This window comes from Palaemon carinicauda, chromosome 6, assembly GCF_036898095.1.
Source record: "Palaemon carinicauda isolate YSFRI2023 chromosome 6, ASM3689809v2, whole genome shotgun sequence".
NCBI classification, from domain to species: domain Eukaryota; kingdom Metazoa; phylum Arthropoda; class Malacostraca; order Decapoda; family Palaemonidae; genus Palaemon; species Palaemon carinicauda.
Window position 1 is genome coordinate 180,836,840 of NC_090730.1, and position 18,903 is coordinate 180,855,742.

At 34.5% G+C, this 18,903-nt stretch overlaps 1 protein-coding gene and 1 long non-coding RNA gene across 5 annotated transcripts in view; one reads left to right on the plus strand and one right to left on the minus strand.

Annotated features, from left to right (window-relative positions):
* The window catches only part of LOC137642846 (uncharacterized), a 96,268-nt gene extending 89,523 nt beyond the window's left edge, over nucleotides 1–6,745 (plus strand). For all 4 annotated transcript variants that reach the window (XR_011044895.1, XR_011044894.1, XR_011044896.1 and 1 more), the window contains 3 exons: nucleotides 3,784–3,921; nucleotides 5,489–5,622; nucleotides 6,065–6,745. This is a non-coding gene — a long non-coding RNA (uncharacterized lncRNA). The remainder of the gene's footprint in view (nucleotides 1–3,783; nucleotides 3,922–5,488; nucleotides 5,623–6,064) is intronic.
* Nucleotides 6,746–6,961: 216 nt separating this feature from the next.
* On the minus strand, nucleotides 6,962–18,667 carry LOC137643378 (uncharacterized). The gene is made up of 4 exons (XM_068376207.1): nucleotides 18,535–18,667; nucleotides 14,957–15,113; nucleotides 13,898–14,042; nucleotides 6,962–8,184 (listed from the first exon to the last, which is right to left on the minus strand). The coding sequence occupies exon 4, from the start codon at nucleotides 7,487–7,489 to the stop codon at nucleotides 6,962–6,964; it is 528 nt and encodes a 175-aa protein (XP_068232308.1). The 5' UTR covers nucleotides 7,490–8,184; nucleotides 13,898–14,042; nucleotides 14,957–15,113; nucleotides 18,535–18,667.
* Nucleotides 18,668–18,903: the final 236 nt, after the last annotated feature.

An 18,903-nucleotide genomic window follows, 5' to 3' on the forward strand; every position in this document is an offset into this window, starting at 1 on the left:
CATGTGGCTCCTTCTGGCGAAAGTTTGTGGGGGTGTCAAGCTATTCCATATAGCTTTTTTTTTTTTTTTTTTTTTTTTTTTTTTATATATAAATCGGGTATCAAATCTTCGTATACGTAAGATTTTGTAAGTTTTAAATACCTCATACTAGTTATGCCTAATGATTTATTAGGTCTTTATATTATGTAACTGCAAAGTAACATACGTATAATTGTATAGATTTAGAGGGAATTCTGGTGAGATCATTCTGGTGAGATCATTCTGGTGATTGTAGCTGTCATTTGAGAAAATATATAGATTTACAAAAGGAAATGCAGGTCCCTGGCTCAAATTTTGATACTTTGTAAACTGCTGTGCAACATTTTTTTTTTCTACGATTCTGAAATAAAAGCCAGATTAATTAAATCGGCTTTTTTTTCTTAAAAAGGACAATCTTGGGCTTCATTAACATATTCTCAGCTAGTTTATGCTCAGACTTTTCTATGGACAAAACTGGAAAAGGGAAATACCAAAAATGTTATTCGCAGCAATAATAGTCGGTAGAGCAAAAATGAAACATGACCAGCTGAAAAAATTATTCAAGTAAGAGGCTGAAAATTAAAGTATCCTAATTATCTATGATTCTATTTTGCTACGCCGTAGGTTGCCACACTCACAAAATGAACATTAGGCCTATATCACCATGTTCTGGCAAGCGGTACACATTGAGCTACGCTTGGAAACTCCGTGGGTCATTATTTCAAGATTTTTGTTGAGCTTCTAATGTCTTTTCTTACATTGTAGCTTACTGCACTTGCAAAATTAACCTTGCATCACAGCTCCTATTTTCTGGTAAGCGGTACATGTTCATTTTCACTCGCAAGCCCTGTGGATTATTTCGGTTATTTTTTACTTTCACATAAGCAACACTAGCTATATACGTTTTCATCATAATATATTGCCAACGGTTAAAATCATACTATTTCGAAAACTAAATTTCGAAATAGATCGTACTTCCCTCTTAGAAAATCTTTGTCATGGTGATGCTGAAACTGAAGGGGGTAGTGAAAAAATGGTTGTTGTAGAACATCCGGGAACTTGTGCATTGACATTTGGTAGCTCATAATTTGTTGAAAAAAGCGAGGTAATGATTTAAGTCATGCAAAAAACAAAACTGCTGGCAAAGGCCAGCAACGCATGTGCAGTACCTCCCCATCAATCTTCCAAATTTAATCAATAGAGTTAGAGTAAGAATTTTCCTTATTTCAATCGCCCAATACGTAAGTTATAATGTCCAAGCACGCTTTAAACATATAGATATAAATACCAAAATAGCCAGATCTCATTTATGTTATAGCGAATTCGTTTCACTAGCAATTAAAGCATTGCATAACTGTTTATTTGTGAGTAAAGCAAGCCACGGTGGAGCAAATACAATCTGAAGGATGTGATTTGAATTATGAGTAATTTTCTTTAATCTAATCGCTGACATGAACCATATATTTTTACAACACGGTCTTGTTTATTATGCAAATAATGACAAATAATGCTGTAAATCACTATTTTGGCTTCTCATCAAACCCGATTTTCCCGTTTCCATTCACTTTGTCATATGGGGATGGGCGTGGAAAACTATCAACTCGTTGGAGATGTGTAACATAAAATTCACCATGCTAGTGGTGGCTATAGGATTTTGACATCTAAAAGCTTAGAACTGTGATAATAGGTTTCAGAAAGTATTTTATTCGTTGAGAAAATTAAAATAGCTTTTTAGTGTCGCAGGTGTTTTGTCAGGCATTTCTTTTTAAAGTTGCTGGTATTTTTTTAGTATTTTTGTGTTGCCAGTATGTCTTGTGTTGCCAGTATGTCTTGTGTTGCCAGTATGTCTTGTGTTGCCAGTATGTCTTGTGTTGCCAGTATGTCTTGTGTTGCCAGTATGTCTTGTGTTGCCAGTATGTCTTGTGTTGCCAGTATGTCTTGTGTTGCCAGTATGTCTTGTGTTACTGGTAGCTAATTTAACGTGTCGCCGGTAGCTACTGTAACTTGTCGTTGGTAACTTTTGTAACACGTCTCTTGTAGTATCAGGTATTTTCTGTGTGCCGGTCGTTGGTAGCTTTTGTAACACGTCTCTTGTAGTATCAGGTATTTTCTGTGTGCCGGTATTTTCTGTGCCGGTATTTTGCGTGCTGATATTTCTAGTGTTGCTATTAGCTATTGTGACTTTTATCAAGTAGCTTTTGTATCGTCTCGTGTAGTATCAGGCATATTTTTAAGTTTCAGGTATTTTTGAGTTACTTGTATTTTTATCTGGTGCCGAGTCGCAGGGAGTGCGTGCGGTGCCGAGTCGCAGGGAGTGCGTGCGGTGCCGAGTCGCAGGCAGTGCGTGCGGTGCCGAGTCGCAGGGAGTGCGTGCGGTGCCGAGTCGCAGGCAGTGCGTGCGGTGCCGAGTCGCAGGCAGTGCGTGCGGTGCCGAGTCGCAGGCAGTGCGTGCGGTGCCGAGTCGCAGGCAGTGCGTGCGGTGCCGAGTCGCAGGCAGTGCGTGCGGTGCCGAGTCGCAGGCAGTGCGTGCGGTGCCGAGTCGCAGGCAGTGCGTGCGGTGCCGAGTCGCAGGCAGTGCGTGCGGTGCCGAGTCGCAGGCAGTGCGTGCGGTGCCGAGTCGCAGGCAGTGCGTGCGGTGCCGAGTCGCAGGCAGTGCGTGCGGTGCCGAGTCGCAGGCAGTGCGTGCGGTGCCGAGTCGCAGGCAGTGCGTGCGGTGCCGAGTCGCAGGCAGTGCGTGCGGTGCCGAGTCGCAGGCAGTGCGTGCGGTGCCGAGTCGCAGGCAGTGCGTGCGGTGCCGAGTCGCAGGCAGTGCGTGCGGTGCCGAGTCGCAGGCAGTGCGTGCGGTGCCGAGTCGCAGGCAGTGCGTGCGGTGCCGAGTCGCAGGCAGTTTTGTCATTGTGCAGCGAGTACCCCAAAAATTTTCCTTTTATATTTTATGAATGTCCAGCCTTAATGGTAGGTACATAATTTCCCATATTAGTCTTTAGACTAGCTGGTAAAAAATGTGTGATCATTCGGGGTTTTCATTTGGTAGATTGATATCAAACTATGGTAAAATGTTATTCAATAACTTCACTTTTTAAATTTCTAATCAATGAGGTCTTTAAATTTATCTACTTTGAGTATAACACCAGGTTACTTATTGTAGATATTGAAACCATATGGTATGTAATGAATTCATGTTAACTGGTGGTAATAACACTGTAAACTTGTATGGAGAACATATTAAGGTGTATCTACTTTTAGACATTTTGATTCGTGTAATCTGTGGGTAAAAAAAAAAATAGTTTCCCATATTTTTCAGATCTAATAGATATGGTGATAGCAATGTATTCTATTGATATGAAGAACTAATTTTTTTCACTGACACTGAGATCTTTTATAAGGGTCGTGTGATTCCACTCTCTTCTAGGTTTAAAATACTAAGCAGCTCATGAAATTCTCTTGCATAGTAAGTTAAATGACCTTTTGGAGACCTTAGATCAATCAAATTAGAATTAGCTTAGTATAATACCTACTTCATTGCATAAAATACTACGATTTAACTAAGTGTTCAGTTTGAGTAATTCTCATTTTTCAAAGTTGAGAAAGCATAATGGTTTGATAGTGCCAAGTGGTTCGATTGGGAGTTAAATTCTCAGCAACTCCCTTTGAAACTTTTAGACAATGTTTTGTATGCATGTTAAATTATATCATTGGCATATATGCTACATGCACGTCTATAAACACACTCAATTCTGTGTACTAATCTGTAAATTCTTCCAGGTAGACGTCCTGTATCGAAAGGGAATTACTGAGTTGCTGCTATGATTAGGACCAGGATTTCTCAACATTACTATAACAACCTTTGCCAATGTTCCATTCTCATGGAAACTTGAGATTTATGGCACCATATAAAGTGGAGTGAGTTGTCTTTGCTTTTTAAGAGTATCTGTCCGTACAGAAGATATCTGGATCATTTATTTTGATGAATAAACTAATATAACTAAATACTTAAATTATTCCCTATCCCTTTTATTGTATATAACATTAACATAGATGGTTTTAATCTGTAGCCGAATTGATTAACAATAATAACGGTACCTAGTCTATATTTTGACTAATGATACATAACGACATATCGTTTAACGTACTGCAATAGTTTTAATACACGAATAAATTATTCGGGTCTCAAAATTTAGTTTAGGTAACTAATCATACTCTTCAAAATAAGAGGAATTTACTAATATTGCTAATGCACTGGTAGTATACTGTAAAGAGAAAAAAAAATGGACAGTAGACCTATAATTTAGGAATAATGTACGTTGCGTGAAAAGTACTGATTATCTGAAATAGCTGGATACCTTTATAAGGACTTTTAATAGTTGAAGTATTGAAGGTAATATGGGATGAAATTTAACTTGTATTTGATAATTAAAAGTTATCACTATAAATAGTAAACAGCTTTTCCCATACTTTTTGTCACGGAATTTGAACTCTTGGATAAGCAGTTCCATTAAGTTTTCAGAATTTTTAAAAATTCTATTCCAGAATCTATATTGGAAATCAATTTAGTTCATAGGTTTAAAATTTGAATAAGAAAAATACGTAATGTTATTATCTTATTCTTCGCCTGCTTCGCCTATAACATATCCTAAGTAAATATGTTTGCTTATGAAATGTGCTGAACTGGAAAAAAATCCAGTATTAGCTTATAGGGTACCTACTGTTAAGCTATCGAATAATACACATGTAAAGCTTTTAAAGAACTTGTAGAATTCAAAAGTAAATGTTGCGTTGTTGAAGCATTGATGAATGTCTAGAATTATATTACTGAAGAGTACTTAAATCAATTTAAATCATAGGTGAGATATAACCTATAATTTATCCTCAATGTTCGCAGAATTTATAGATACTTATCTAGATTAGTTTATCGAATTAAACGTCCCTTTTCAACTAACTTTGATTCACTTAATGTCTATAAATGTTTGTCAATTTATTATAGTGAAGCTAAACGACTAATTGTAGGTAATGTGTGATTTTTACAGGAAACTAGCTATTGGAGTTTTTAAGTTATTTGATTTGTCAACAAATATCATATAGTATGAAAGTTTGATTTTGGAGGACATTCATAAATGTGTACAGTAGCTGGAAAATTTAACTAAAAGATTGTTCTTAATCTTGTGAATGCAAATATTATATCACTCGTTTAAGCTGTGAACTTTTTTGCTGAATTTTATGGAACTTAAGTCAGCATATGCAGTTTATAGCAAAATTCATTTTTTAAAAGCTGCAAATTTTCTTTTTTGAAATTAATCTGTTTATTGCCAAATTAGTTTTCTAGAAACAGCAAATTCTTTTACTGAATAAATTTGTATATAGCATAATTCAGTTTCTAAATAAATTTGTATATAGCCTAATTCAGTTTCTAAAAGCTGCGAATTTAGTTTTATTGCCAATATACTTTAGTTTAAAGCACTTCATTTTCCAGGCAAAGATTGAAGTAATTTGCGTGGACGACCTCTTGCAGGATCACATGGCCATCAATCTTTTTTTTTATCATATCGGTGTTCTTTAGCCTCGTTGATTATGTACATTTTCATCTTGTGACTTGTCCAGATCAGTGTGAGTAATTTTTAAAATATACTATTGTTATATGAAAGTAGATTTTCAGTAACCTCTAGTTGGGTACAAAATTTGATTGAGACTTCTAGTGAATAATTGCTGCAATATCAATCTGACTAGCAAGGAATCTAGATTATTTTTTATGGTGTTAATATTTATGGAACTAGTGTTTTTTTATTATAGTTGCTATCTTAATTAGTTGTCGCCTTTTAGCTTTAACTTTACTCACTTGATTCAAACTTAATAACAAACTTTGTATTTTCCTATACCAGTTTGAAAGGCAATGCCTAATTGGAGTTATAGAAAGGTTATTTCTTATTCGCTGTTTTCATCACTAAGTTCCTTATGATAGGTTATAAAACCTAAAGTAATGCTTGTTTAGTGAATCTCTGTATTGCATTGTTGTAACTTGATCTGTCACTAACTCAAATATCTTTTTCAGGTGGTCTTGTAGAAATTTTGGGAACTGCTTTGAAACCTGATTGTGGTCAAGAGATATCACAGATTGGTGTGTTATATCAAACTACATTCTACCCGGTATTCATAAGTTTATATTTTGGTCAACTTTAATATGGCCAGCCATGCTACTTGTGACACCTGCACAGCTCGGGTTAAGCCCAGCCTGCCCGTGTCTCCCATTAGCAGTGCCCTGCCACCATCTGCATCTGTCCAGTTTGTCCTACTGTGCCACCACCCGCATCTGTTAAGCTCAGCTACGCTATCCGTGCCACCAGGCTTTCCCAGTCAATATCAATGATATCTGGCCAGTGAAGACGACTCCATGCCCCTTTATTGATCAGTGCAGAGATCAAATACAGTTTAGTAAAAAACCCCTCATGACAACGTGGTGGACCATCAAAACTGTGCTGGTATATATTATCAAGGCACAGCACGTAAACGTGCATGTGATGAGATGTAGTAAAAGTCAGCAGTTGGAAAGTGAGATGTATTATAAAGTCAGACAATCAGCATATTAGGTGTTTCACAGAAAATTATCATGAACCATTTATCTCACAAAAGGTCATCATGAACCATTAAAATATTGAAAATAAGAATTAATATTTAAAATCAATTATTCTCTTTTATTGTACCCAATATAAAATGTACCCAATGATTTATAACATTTTATTGTACCCAATATAAATGTACCCAATGATTTTATAACAAATAAAATTCTAAACAGTGTACTGAAAGAGCACAGCCTTTCTTCTGTCACAGTTCTTGTGTGGTACTGTAACATATGACCTCTCTACTGTGAAACTTCCCGTACTCTCGTACTGTGAAATTTCTCTTACTGCAACAGATATCTTCTCTCTTACTGCAACAGAAATCTTCTCTCTTACTGCAACAGAAATCTTCTCTCTTGCTCTCTTACTGCAACAGATATCTTCTCTCTTACTTCAACAGGTATCTTCTCTCTTACTGCAACAGGTAGTAGTTTCTTCTCTCTTACTGCAACAGGTATTAGTTTCTTCTCTCTTACTGCAACATGTAGTAGTTTCTTCTCTCTTACTGCAACAGGTAGTTTCTTCTCTCTTACTGGAACTGGTAGTTTCTTCTCTCTTACTGGAACTGGTAGTATCTTCTCTAGTACTGGAACAATTGGTATATTCTCTAGTACTGGAACAGGTAGTATCTGCTCTCGCACTGGAACAATTGGTATCTTCTCTAGTACTGGAACAATTGGTATCTTCTCTAGTACTGGAACAGGTAGTATCTGCTCTCGTACTGGAACAATTGGTATCTTCTCTAGTACTGGAACAGGTAGTATCTGCTCTCGTACTGGAACAATTGGTATCTTCTCTAGTACTGGAACATTTAGTATCTTCGCTCGTACTGGAACACGTTTCTTGAACTCCTGTCTCATAGTGGAACGTGTTTGATTGAACACATCTCTTACTGGAAGATATTACACTGTCTACATTCTTACTAGAAAGCGTATCCTTTTACTGAAAAGCATATCTCTCACTGGAACAATTTTACTAGAAAGTGTCTTCACTTACTGGAATGGGATTCAAGCAGCATAACTCTCGTTCATCATGTCCCTTAATCTCTTCTCTCAAGTCTTTTTAAGGGTGCTTGTCCCCTCAAACATTGCTTCTTTTCACAGCTCTCAAAGGGAAGTAGTTTTCTCATAGTATCATATGCATGGCCGCTTTTCACAGTCTCTAGGGAAGGAGGAGTCACAAATGTCGATGCATGACTAATAACTCTCGAAGGGAAGGAGTCTTCTTGCAAGTGGCGTATGCATGACCTCTTTTCATAAGTCTTAAAGGGAAGGTGTCTTCTTAAGTGTCCTATGCATGGCTTCCATGTCACATGCATCGAAGGGATGGAGTCCGTATGAGTCGTTATGCATGGCTTTTTTTCCCACAAGTTTCTTAGGTAAGGGGTCTACTCACAGTCGAAGGAATGAACCTCAGCCAAGAACTAACGACCATCCTCTTCCTTTGGAGGAAGTGGGCTTATTGGATGGAATTCCCAAAGGCTATGGAGACTAAATTTGTCTATGTGCATCAAACTATACCACCTCCTGCTACCTCTTTGTGAAATACACATTCTCTGTAATATATAGTATTTATTAGCATAAACAGTAATTAGTGAATTTCATATTTAGAATAATTAAACTTTTCACAGAATAATTCTTGACCTTGCCACATACATTGTTGGGGTGGCCCTGTTAGGATAGCTGTGTTGACAAGTAGATCTAAAAACTATTAGGGCCATGACGTAACATACTTCAGGGACTACGTATTTGAAGCTATATCAAGTTATTAAATATATTAAATTGCATCATAACTGAATTTGGATTTATGCATTCGGGTTTTAATGACCTTCACTCAAACCCTGCGAGATCATTCAGCAATACAATATTATGGAGGAATTAACACTACTGAAGTACACTTATGGCCCTACACCCTTTTAGGGCCCATCTGGGAATTAATCTATTCAGTTTCTGGTATTCCCTATTGATAGCTTTTTTCATTAATACATAAATCTCTCTTCTCCTGTTCATGATTATCATTGAAACTTTACTACCGGCAACAAAACTATCATGAACCTCTCAATATGCTAAACAAATCAAGTTTGGTAGTGAGAATCAAGAATTTTAAAGTTCGCAAAACTGGTATCAAAGCTTTGACTCTCCTACAGTAAATTGAGCGGTGTAGCTTTCATTGAATATAAAAATATCTAGCAAACACCTGGCATTTTCATAACCAGCGCCAAAAAGAGTTACGGTTAGGAAAAACTTAAAAAGAACCCTAAAACATACTCTAAAAAAAGATAAATCAGGTACTATATAAACTATGTGCTATAAATTTATGAATGACATATACAATGACTTCAAATAAATTCATACCTATGGATTACACAATATTAGAATGGAAAATTTGCCTCCTGCGTAAATCTTATAAAAAAGCTTTTATATCTTACTCAAGAAATACAATGAAAAATTTACCCCCAGAGTATCTAAATCTTAGAACCGATCTATCATATCTGTTGTAGAAATTCCTCATACTATAAAAATTATATATAAATACATTTATATGATGTAATCTATTGGTTGTGAATACACCAATTTACAGTACTGTAAATTTTTTCAAGGTACGCTATTAATACTTGTAAGTGCATATTAAAATTTGGTATTATAAAGGCTCCCATTTTTAAGTTGCACCTTAACCTTGTCAAAGTTTTAAATAATTATTTATCAATGATGAGTTTTCTTTCCTTTCCATGTACATTAATCTTTCAAAAATATGTCACCATGTATATAAGCAAATATTTTATAAATACAATTAAGAAAAAATTTTACCCTAGGATTACAAAATATATATAAGCAGAGATATTTCCAGTATTTTTATTGAGTCCAGGTTTGTTCCACAAGGTATCCTTGACATATCTTTCATAAATTATTACAAGTGAATAATACTATGATAAACGTACATACACTTTACATCAAGGTGGAAAACATTGAGTGTCTTGCAGTTTTGACAGCATTTTTAGTAGAAAATATGCCTGCAGCTATGTTAAATACCCCAAAAGACAATTTCAAACCCCTCTGGCAGTTTTGACAGTATTGTCAGGAAAGAATGTGTGTGCAGCTATGTTCAAACCCACCTCACTTCAAGAACTAATGTCCTAATTGTAATACTGTATATGAACCACTATGACACTTATTACATACATCAAACCAGTAGGTATTTATTTTATGCACGAAAAGGAATCATATAAAAAGATTCACAATAACAACTACCTCCTAACGTAAATTTATCTTGCAAATCAAATCTGAGGGCAAGCCTGTTTCAAGAATTTTTTTTTATCTATAAACTGCTTTTCATTGGTATATCCAATAACATGCCAAGTACTCTATACCTTCCCATATTTAACTATAAATTGACCCCATAAAAAACTAAGGACTTCATACATAGCTGGTACAGTGAAATTGATCAAGATAAGTATAAAGATAGCAACCTATGGGTTATTCATCAAAATATCTATATGGTCGTTTATAACAGTAATTTTTAATGCTATTATATATAAAATATTATGGCTCTTGCGTAGGTTCATTGTAAAAAAAATTTCATATACCATCTTCATACTATAACTCATTAACTGTACTTTGATTTATTATCCTTAGACACTAGGGAACGTTTAAACCACACGCTTGTAACCCTTGAGTAAAGAAAGCATAAAGAACAAATGCAAATTATTAAACAATATCAAAGGTTACCTTGTATAAACATGAGACCTCAATCTAAAAAAAATATATTTAGCAAATTCCAAGCTATGAATTGTGAAATTTTCGAAGCAAAGCTATCAGTCAAAATATTTTAAAGGTTCAAGATTCAGAAGAGATTGTGAAAAGTTAGATCTCTCATCAATTTAACATTACTCATCGTTTACATTATTCAAATGTAAGGCATTCTTGAAATTTGAGAAAATCCAAATACCAACAATATATCTCTGGTCTATCTACCAGATATGTCTGTCGACTACTGTTAGTATTATTGAACAAAATTTTCCAAATTTTTTTCAAATTATTAGTATCTTTTGATAGTCTATCTACAGTCTATCTACAATTATCTGGACTTTTCACAAAATAGGTATTGAACCTGATTTACTTAAAAGCTATTCAAATAATTATAATTTACTTAAAAGCTATTCAAATCATAAGTATCTTTTGGAGGTGAATTTTCATGTAATGTGGTTTATAAGCTTACTCCATCCTTCGCCTTTTTATCAAAAGTCACTAAGATCTTAAATAAGGGCAAAATTATGACAATTTAACAAACATCCAAGAACATACAAAAATTGGTTTTCCATAATTGACAGTAACCAGGTATGGTCTAACTTCTCACTGACTTTACCATACTTTGCTTGAAAAATTAAAAATATGCAGCAGTTACCTTAAGAATGCGAAGCCGACCGTTCCCTGTTAAGATTGAACGAACAGGATTTTTATCGTTAATCCAGAAATAAGTGTGCAAGTATTAACACTAGGATGGCCAGCTCCTTTGATATATATAAAATGGCCGAGGTGTCGTTTTCGACACCTTATGATTTTTATTGAAAATTGGCATGAAAAATAATCATATATGGTTAATGAAATAACTCATATGTTTGCAATACATAGTTTATTAAAGAATATTGTTATTACATAACATTTGACATCATTTTGAAGTAGGCTATAACATTCTTTTTACAATCCTGTCGGCTAATTATTTATCAATATCTTAGATTCCACAATCTTTACATGTTACAAACACTACCCTAGTTTCATCCTTTGCACATTTGCCACAAGTAGGTTTTTTGCATATTTGGCAAACAGTAATCGTAGCATTTGAACATTTTCTACCATGACACTTGCGACGTTTCATAGGTAATGATGAGCTTGTGGAGGGCACATCTGCAAGATTCGGTAAGCTTCTCTTCTGAACATAAGCATGCCTAAGACTTTAAATGAGCTCCAAAATGAACTCCTTCCTACTAATTGTTCTCCCTGATGCTAGTTTGTATATAATCCATGCATTTATAACTGCCATATCCAGTATATTACAAAAAACTCCAAGGGGCCAACGTCTTGTAGCACAACGTGTACTGTACTTTCGGAGCATTTGGTCGACTACGTCTACTCCTACTTTATTAGCATTATAGAAATATATGACTGCTGGTTTCTTCTTCTCACCTTCCGAAATTCTTGGAGAACTATGCATTGTTGATAAGAGGCACACATTTTCATTAGCTTTGCATTGATAATTAACAAACATGCATTCACTTTCATCTTGAAAATAGAATTTGGATTCATACTTTTTCCCCTTTTCTTGTAAAGTCATTTCTTTCGACAGATGCTTGCTGTTTCCTCTCACAGTACCGACAATTGAAGTAGCTCTATCTCGCAGTTTCCTTGCAACTTCAAGAGATGTAAAAAAGTTGTCTGTTGTTACATTATAGCCTTTGTTCTTCACAACTTCAGTAAGACTGAGCACAACATGTTCCGCCAAGGGAACCCCTAACCTTGATTCCTTTTCTATGGCTCCTAAGTAGGGGATCACATTTACAATGTATTTGTTTTCTACCTCTGTAAAGACCCAAAATTTCATTCCAAACTTATCAGGTTTATTTGGCATAAATACAATGAATGGGCACCTGTTTTTCATGGGCAATAGCTGTTCGTCAATTGTCAAACTATATGTTGGTATATAGGCACCTCTGCAATTTTCAACAAATAGGTCAAAAATGTCTCTAATGTGGGTAAATTTGTCACTTTTGATCCTCTCTGACCTTGTGCTTCTGTTGTCAAACCTAATGAATCTATGTATTTTCTTGTAATCACTTCTAGACATGGTTTCTCCGAATATTTTTGGTCCATAGGTTTTATTCCACAAAAAATCTGCACTGTGAGCTTTTCCGTACACTCCCCTTGCATATGTCAAAGCAATGTAGGCCTCAAACTTTTCTAAGGATAACACCCAGCTTTCATCGTGATTTTTTCCTTCACTGATTGTCCATTTATGAATTTTCCGTAGCATAGTTTCATCAATGAAGATTCTCCAAGCAGAATATGGGGATTCTGCAGCTACATTTTTCACAGTTTTTGAAATACCAGAAGTAGCTTTGAATACCTGACTTTGGCTATATCTTCCTTTCAGAGATGATGATAAAGGTTCCCAGGCAATCCCATGCCGTGTAATGATGGTATTTCTATCTGTAGAAGTGCTTGCTTGTATATCTGATGAGGTACTTGCTTGTCTAGTGGATTTGTCTTCACTATCTTGATAGTCATCAGAATCTGATGAGCTTGAAGAAACTTCTTTTTGTGGTAAAAACTCATTTTCAATACCATCACTACCATCACTTGAAACTTCATCTTCTGATTGGAAGATAATATTCAATGCTTCTTCTACAGTATGGAAATCTTTATTTCCCTTACACCGTGAAGCAGCCATCTCTAATATATTCAGTATGACTACCACTAAGCTATTATGAATGATGAGTGCTTAGTAACTGTTTCCTTTACCAAGGATCACGAAACACAGAATTCTCAAGGATATTCAAGTCAGGAATAATAAGTCTGAAAAGAAATTCACAAATATATAGTATACCTCATACTGAAAGAAAGTCATTATATAGATATGTGTGTGTGTGTGTGTGTGTGTGTGTGTATATATAAATATATAGATATATAGATAGGGGACACAAACACAAATATTATTGCTTGTGAGGAGTTTTTAAATGAATTTACCATATAAATAGCCTAGGTGTCAAAAACGACACCTTGGCCATTTAAGGTAAAACCTCAAATATCAGCTATTCCACTGAATATTTTTTTTAAAATTAGGTCTGTTAAGCATCTTTTTAGAAATTTAATAATTGTCTATAAGACTCAGCATTGAGCCAAAATCAGTTATTCCATACTAATTAGTTAAAAATTTGAAGGTGTCGAAAACGACACCTCGGCCATCCTAGTGTTAAATATCAATATGCACTAGTAAAAATAAAAAATTTAAATTATAGTTATACCTTTAAGACTAATTAGACCAAAAAAAGTGCCAGATGTTTATAGAAAGTTTACAGAAGTCTCGACCGTTCAGGTAAATATTTTAAATATATTAGTTACAACATTAGTAAAAATAAGCATGGCTTAAATTACCTACTAAATTACCTTACTGTGTATTTCAAAGCTACTTATATTTACAGTAATATTAATCGCATCAATGAAAATTTGGAAGATCGAAATCTCCTAGATAACCTCACCACATCCAAGAAAAATAACCTCGTTCCAACACCACAGCTGTCCTAAATCTTATCTTGTCTCCTCAGTTGTAAAAATGGAAACAAACTGCTTCGTCCTTTGCAAGAAAGCCTCTTCCAACATTCAGTAGAACGGTTAGGCTGGCTTGGTTGAGTGGCTTCCATTCCTATAAAACAAATTATAATCAACCTTTCTTACCAATTATCAGTAGAAAAATATTAAAATTAAAAGTGTAAACAGTAGGTTTATATGAAAATTAATACGTAAAACAATGTTACGTAAAAATTTATACTATTCCAATTTCCGGACTCAAAACTATTTAGATTGCCAAAAATCTGAGGCATCTGTGACTGCTGTGTGTATTGTACGTATATGAATGAGCTCACATGGAGGGAGTCTGTGTGCTCAAGTTTTATGAGTATTAAAAGCATTTTGAATAACGTTGGACATGGTGGGTAAGAACTAGACTGTCATTTGAGAGAGAGAGAGAGAGAGAGAGAGAGAGAGAGAGAGAGAGAGAGAGAGAGAGAGAGAGAGAGAGAGAGAGAGAGATTAGTAAATAGTAAACACATACAGAACATACAAACAGTTGCTAAAGCAAAAGAATATTGCAAATAAGTACATTAGCAAGCAATACAAAGACAGATACAGTTGCAAAGGGCAACATATTACAAATGACATTACCTCCTCTCAACTCTTAAGTAGGCTAAGTACTTAGAAATGCCACGATGCTGTACCAGAAAAGTAACTCCGGGTGTTATAGTAGATTGATATGGCAGATTAAGCTATAATAACGATGCTGTACCGGAGAGAACTAGCTACCCGACTGTTATTCAAGATTACCATAGCATATGAAGCACTAATGTTTTATTCTTAATAAAATCAAAGTTAATAAGACAACCTTAAAGGAAAGTTATCTTGAAAGATGTCACCATTTTAATCAAGAGCTTTAGTAAAAATAAACCGACTAGTACAAACTATATATATGATTAAATGTAGCAATAATAAAATTTGAATACTTAACGGCATCAACTGAAAGACGGGAGGAAAATGTGTCTGTAAAAGCAATAGGAAAAATACCTTATCCCATCTGAGGAGTTTTTCTTCATTTCAAAATCGAAAATGTCAATACTTCTTCTCAGCTACTGAGGCATCAGCTTAATTTGGCTCTGTAACAACTTGTGCAGCTCCTACAATCAGAATCCCATCGGTATTGGCTTGATAGTCTTATCCATACCTGAAACAATTGAGAGTTATTATCAGTAAATAAAATAATGTCCAAATTAATCATTTAGATAACTTAAATATCAACTGCATTTTGATTTATGAATGTGAATGTGATTCCTGTTTAAATCGGTATCATACAATTGAGTTATTATAAGTTTTGTCCATGCAGACCCAAACTACTCAAAGTTTTTTTTAAAGTTTGTTTTAAACAAATTCTTGCACAAGAAACTGCTTTTATAACATTTTCAAAAATTCCCACTCTGGCTTTCTTGCGCTGCTTTCTTTCAAACCAATAATGTGAGGTCATGCGCACTCATGTACTTTTTAACTACCGTATTTCCAACCTTCTACTTTTATCCACTAACATCGGCTATATTCACTTTATAAAAAATATTACAAGCCAATTTCTTAAATCTAAGAAATCAGTGGTTCGAACTGGTTGGATTTCATCTTAAACATATGCATCTATCTCAATCTAGCCATGCCTTTATTTTCTTTCATAAACAGACTTGCACATCAATACACTGTTGCACAAGACAAGCCTAATCTGTTCTCCATCTAATTTCTCCCTTATTTCCTTTCATCAAAATTTCATTAAGATTACCCAGTGCATAACGTAATAAGCAGCACTTCTGCATTTGCTCCAGTTACTATAACTGATGTCTTTTACAGAGGAACAATAATTTTCGTTATTGCACAAACTCTTGCGCACACCAAGTATTTGATTACATATTTTAAAATAGTCTCAACTTTCACTATTAGGAAACATCAATGAGATACCAGGATTCTGCTTAAACATGAAAATAAATTTTAATGAATACAATAGTTAAAATGACAGGCATAAGTCACAATATAAGTCAGACTGTCATTAGCAACAACCATACTAATGCTGTCAAACCTAATATAAGCAAGGATAAATACAGGGATGTTAAGCAAAATAACATGGTATGCAAAGTTTATACCTAACTGGGGGTTCGATAAACACCCCTTCCCTTAACCTGACAGAAGGCACAAACGCCATATAGATGTCCCCTAATATAACCTAATTAGGCCTGCTACACGTGTCCATGTAATGTTTCAATCACTAAATAACCAACTCATCCCGTTCTGTGTTATAGGCAAAATAAAAAATGACATTTAAATTATAATCATTTATACAGGGATGGGGGCTTCTGGCCTTTTGCACATTTCTTTGGTCTACAATTGGGCAAGATAATTTACGTCCAAAGTGTCAATATAAATGAAGCAAAATGTTTAAATTTTCTAAATGTTCAGGAGGGTTAAGGGGGATAATTTTGGTACACGTTATTGGCAGTCACTTAGTACCCTTTTTTCTCTACGTAATCATTTTGAGTAAACAAAAAATAAATTCAATACTGAATTCTCCTGATTTTTCTCAAAACGCGTACCCGGTTCATTAGCGGAATAATTACATATTTACAAAGATAGGTGAAGCGAGGATAGTATTATACATTAGGGTTACTAATCAATATTGTGCCATAGGTCATGATAGGGAAAGTAGGGCAATGTAGGGCAATAAAATGTACTTATACCCTTAGTTTATATTTGCGAAACAGTCAAAACTTATTTCCGCATCCCTACCTCGCTATGTTTTATAAGCTTCACATTAAGCCTTGTTGGTGAGATTTATTCATATCTGCCATTTAGTATATGATTCAAAACTCTTCATTAAGGTTACCAAATAAATGGCCAGAACAAAAGTGAACGGACACTGAAACTGGTATTCACATTTTAGTCTATTACGCACTTGTTCACAGAACGACCGACAATTATAGTGGATTACTGTTTGAATAGTCATTAATTTTATGTAATGCTAAGCGCGGGCAAATCAAGATAAGTCTTAATTACTCCTTTCATGGTCTTCAAGGTTATGTGCGTTTTAGCACTAGTAATTCAGTTAAGATGCTATGTGCGAGTTTAGGAGAGGATGCATCCACTAAATTCTATCTGTCACTATTACTAGCAAATACACAACTGATTAAATGATTTAATTTAAAGATTTGAAATTGATCCACTTACAAATAGAGAAATCTGAAAACTCAAATACAATCACCAGGAAAACTGACTATTCGCTTGTGATAAAAGTAATGTCTACTAGCAAATCCACATACCCGATTAAGTGATTTAATTTAACGATATGTAATTGATCCACCTACAACTAGAAATCTGAAAACTCAAATACCATCAGCAAAATTTTGACTATTCACCTGTGATAAAAATTACCGTCTCTTAGTAGCAAATACATATACCTGATTAAAGTTATTTGGTTTAGCGATTTATAATTAATACATGTACAACTAGCAAAATTTGGAAATTCATTATATATAACCACCAAGAAAATTTGACTAATCACCCGTGTAATATATAGTGCCTTTATTACTGGCAAATACACAGCTGATTAAGTGATTTGATTTAGTTATGATAAATCTGCCTAGAACAAGCAAAATTTGATAATTCATTAAATATAACCAACAGGAAAATTTGAGTATCCTCGTGTGTAATACAAGTAATGCCTCATAAAATATAATCAGCATGAAAATTTGAGTATTCACGTGTGTAATGAAGTAAAGTAATGACTCTTTAAATATAACCAGAATGAAAATTAGAGTATTCACGTGTGTAATAAATCAAAGTAATGCCTCAAATATAACCAGCATGAAAATTTCAGTATTCACGTGTAATAAATTAAAGTAATGCCTAGGTAAATATAACCAGCAGGAAAATCTCAGTATTCACTTGTGTAATAAAAGTAATGCCTCATTATTACCAGCAGGAAAATCTCAGTATTCACTTGTGTAATGTAAAGTAATGCCTCATTATTACCAGCAGGAAAATCTCAGTATTCACGTGTAATAAAAGGTATGCCTCATCTCTAGTGAATACACAAACCTGATTAAATACACTGATTTAGCGATTTATAAATAATCTACCTACTACCACCAATATCTGGAAGTTCATCAAATACAAAAACCAGTTAAAATTGACTACTCACCTGTATAATAAAAGTAAACTTCATAAACCCCTGTTCCGTAAAATCAAGTCCATCACGTACTAAAATGACTGAATATCATGTTTAACAATTTTAAATTCAAATACTATATCACTGAACAGCAAAAACTGTCTTACCAAGGATGATATAAACAAGTTCACAAAATTAATCCTCACCATTTTATACACCGTTTAAATTTTCAATATTTTTACAAGGCAGGCTTTGTTAACCTGAATAAGTTAGCATACTCAATGCAACAGTTTCTCTATATAAAGCATGATCTTTAGATTAGCATACTTTTATTGCAAAACAAAAACAGCATGCACTAACTAGTATACACTTATTAGGCTGTAGACCATGTTACCTTGCAATAAGCATCGACTTTCTCGAACGTAAGACAAAGTAATTTATATTTACTTACATAATACAAATGGTTAAACCTTCGAAATCACAAGAAATAGTTTAATATTGTAACCAATTCCAATAAGATTACCACACGTCCACGTACAGAAACAAGAACCAAATAGCGGGACAATTGATGAAGAACCTTCCAGCTGCCCGAAATCAAGGATTATTGAAAACTGTTACACTTGCGTGAAATAAATTGTCCTTGTATTTTAGTTGTTACCATTGTTACCGACAGATGGCTTTAGTGTATTACTGTAAGGTCATACATACGAAAGTATTTTGTTCTTTTTTATACTTTTGTTAAAACTACAGAGACAATGTTGTGAAGATGTTTACAATTTAGAGAATTCTTAAAAACCTATATGATGTCGAATATGATAAT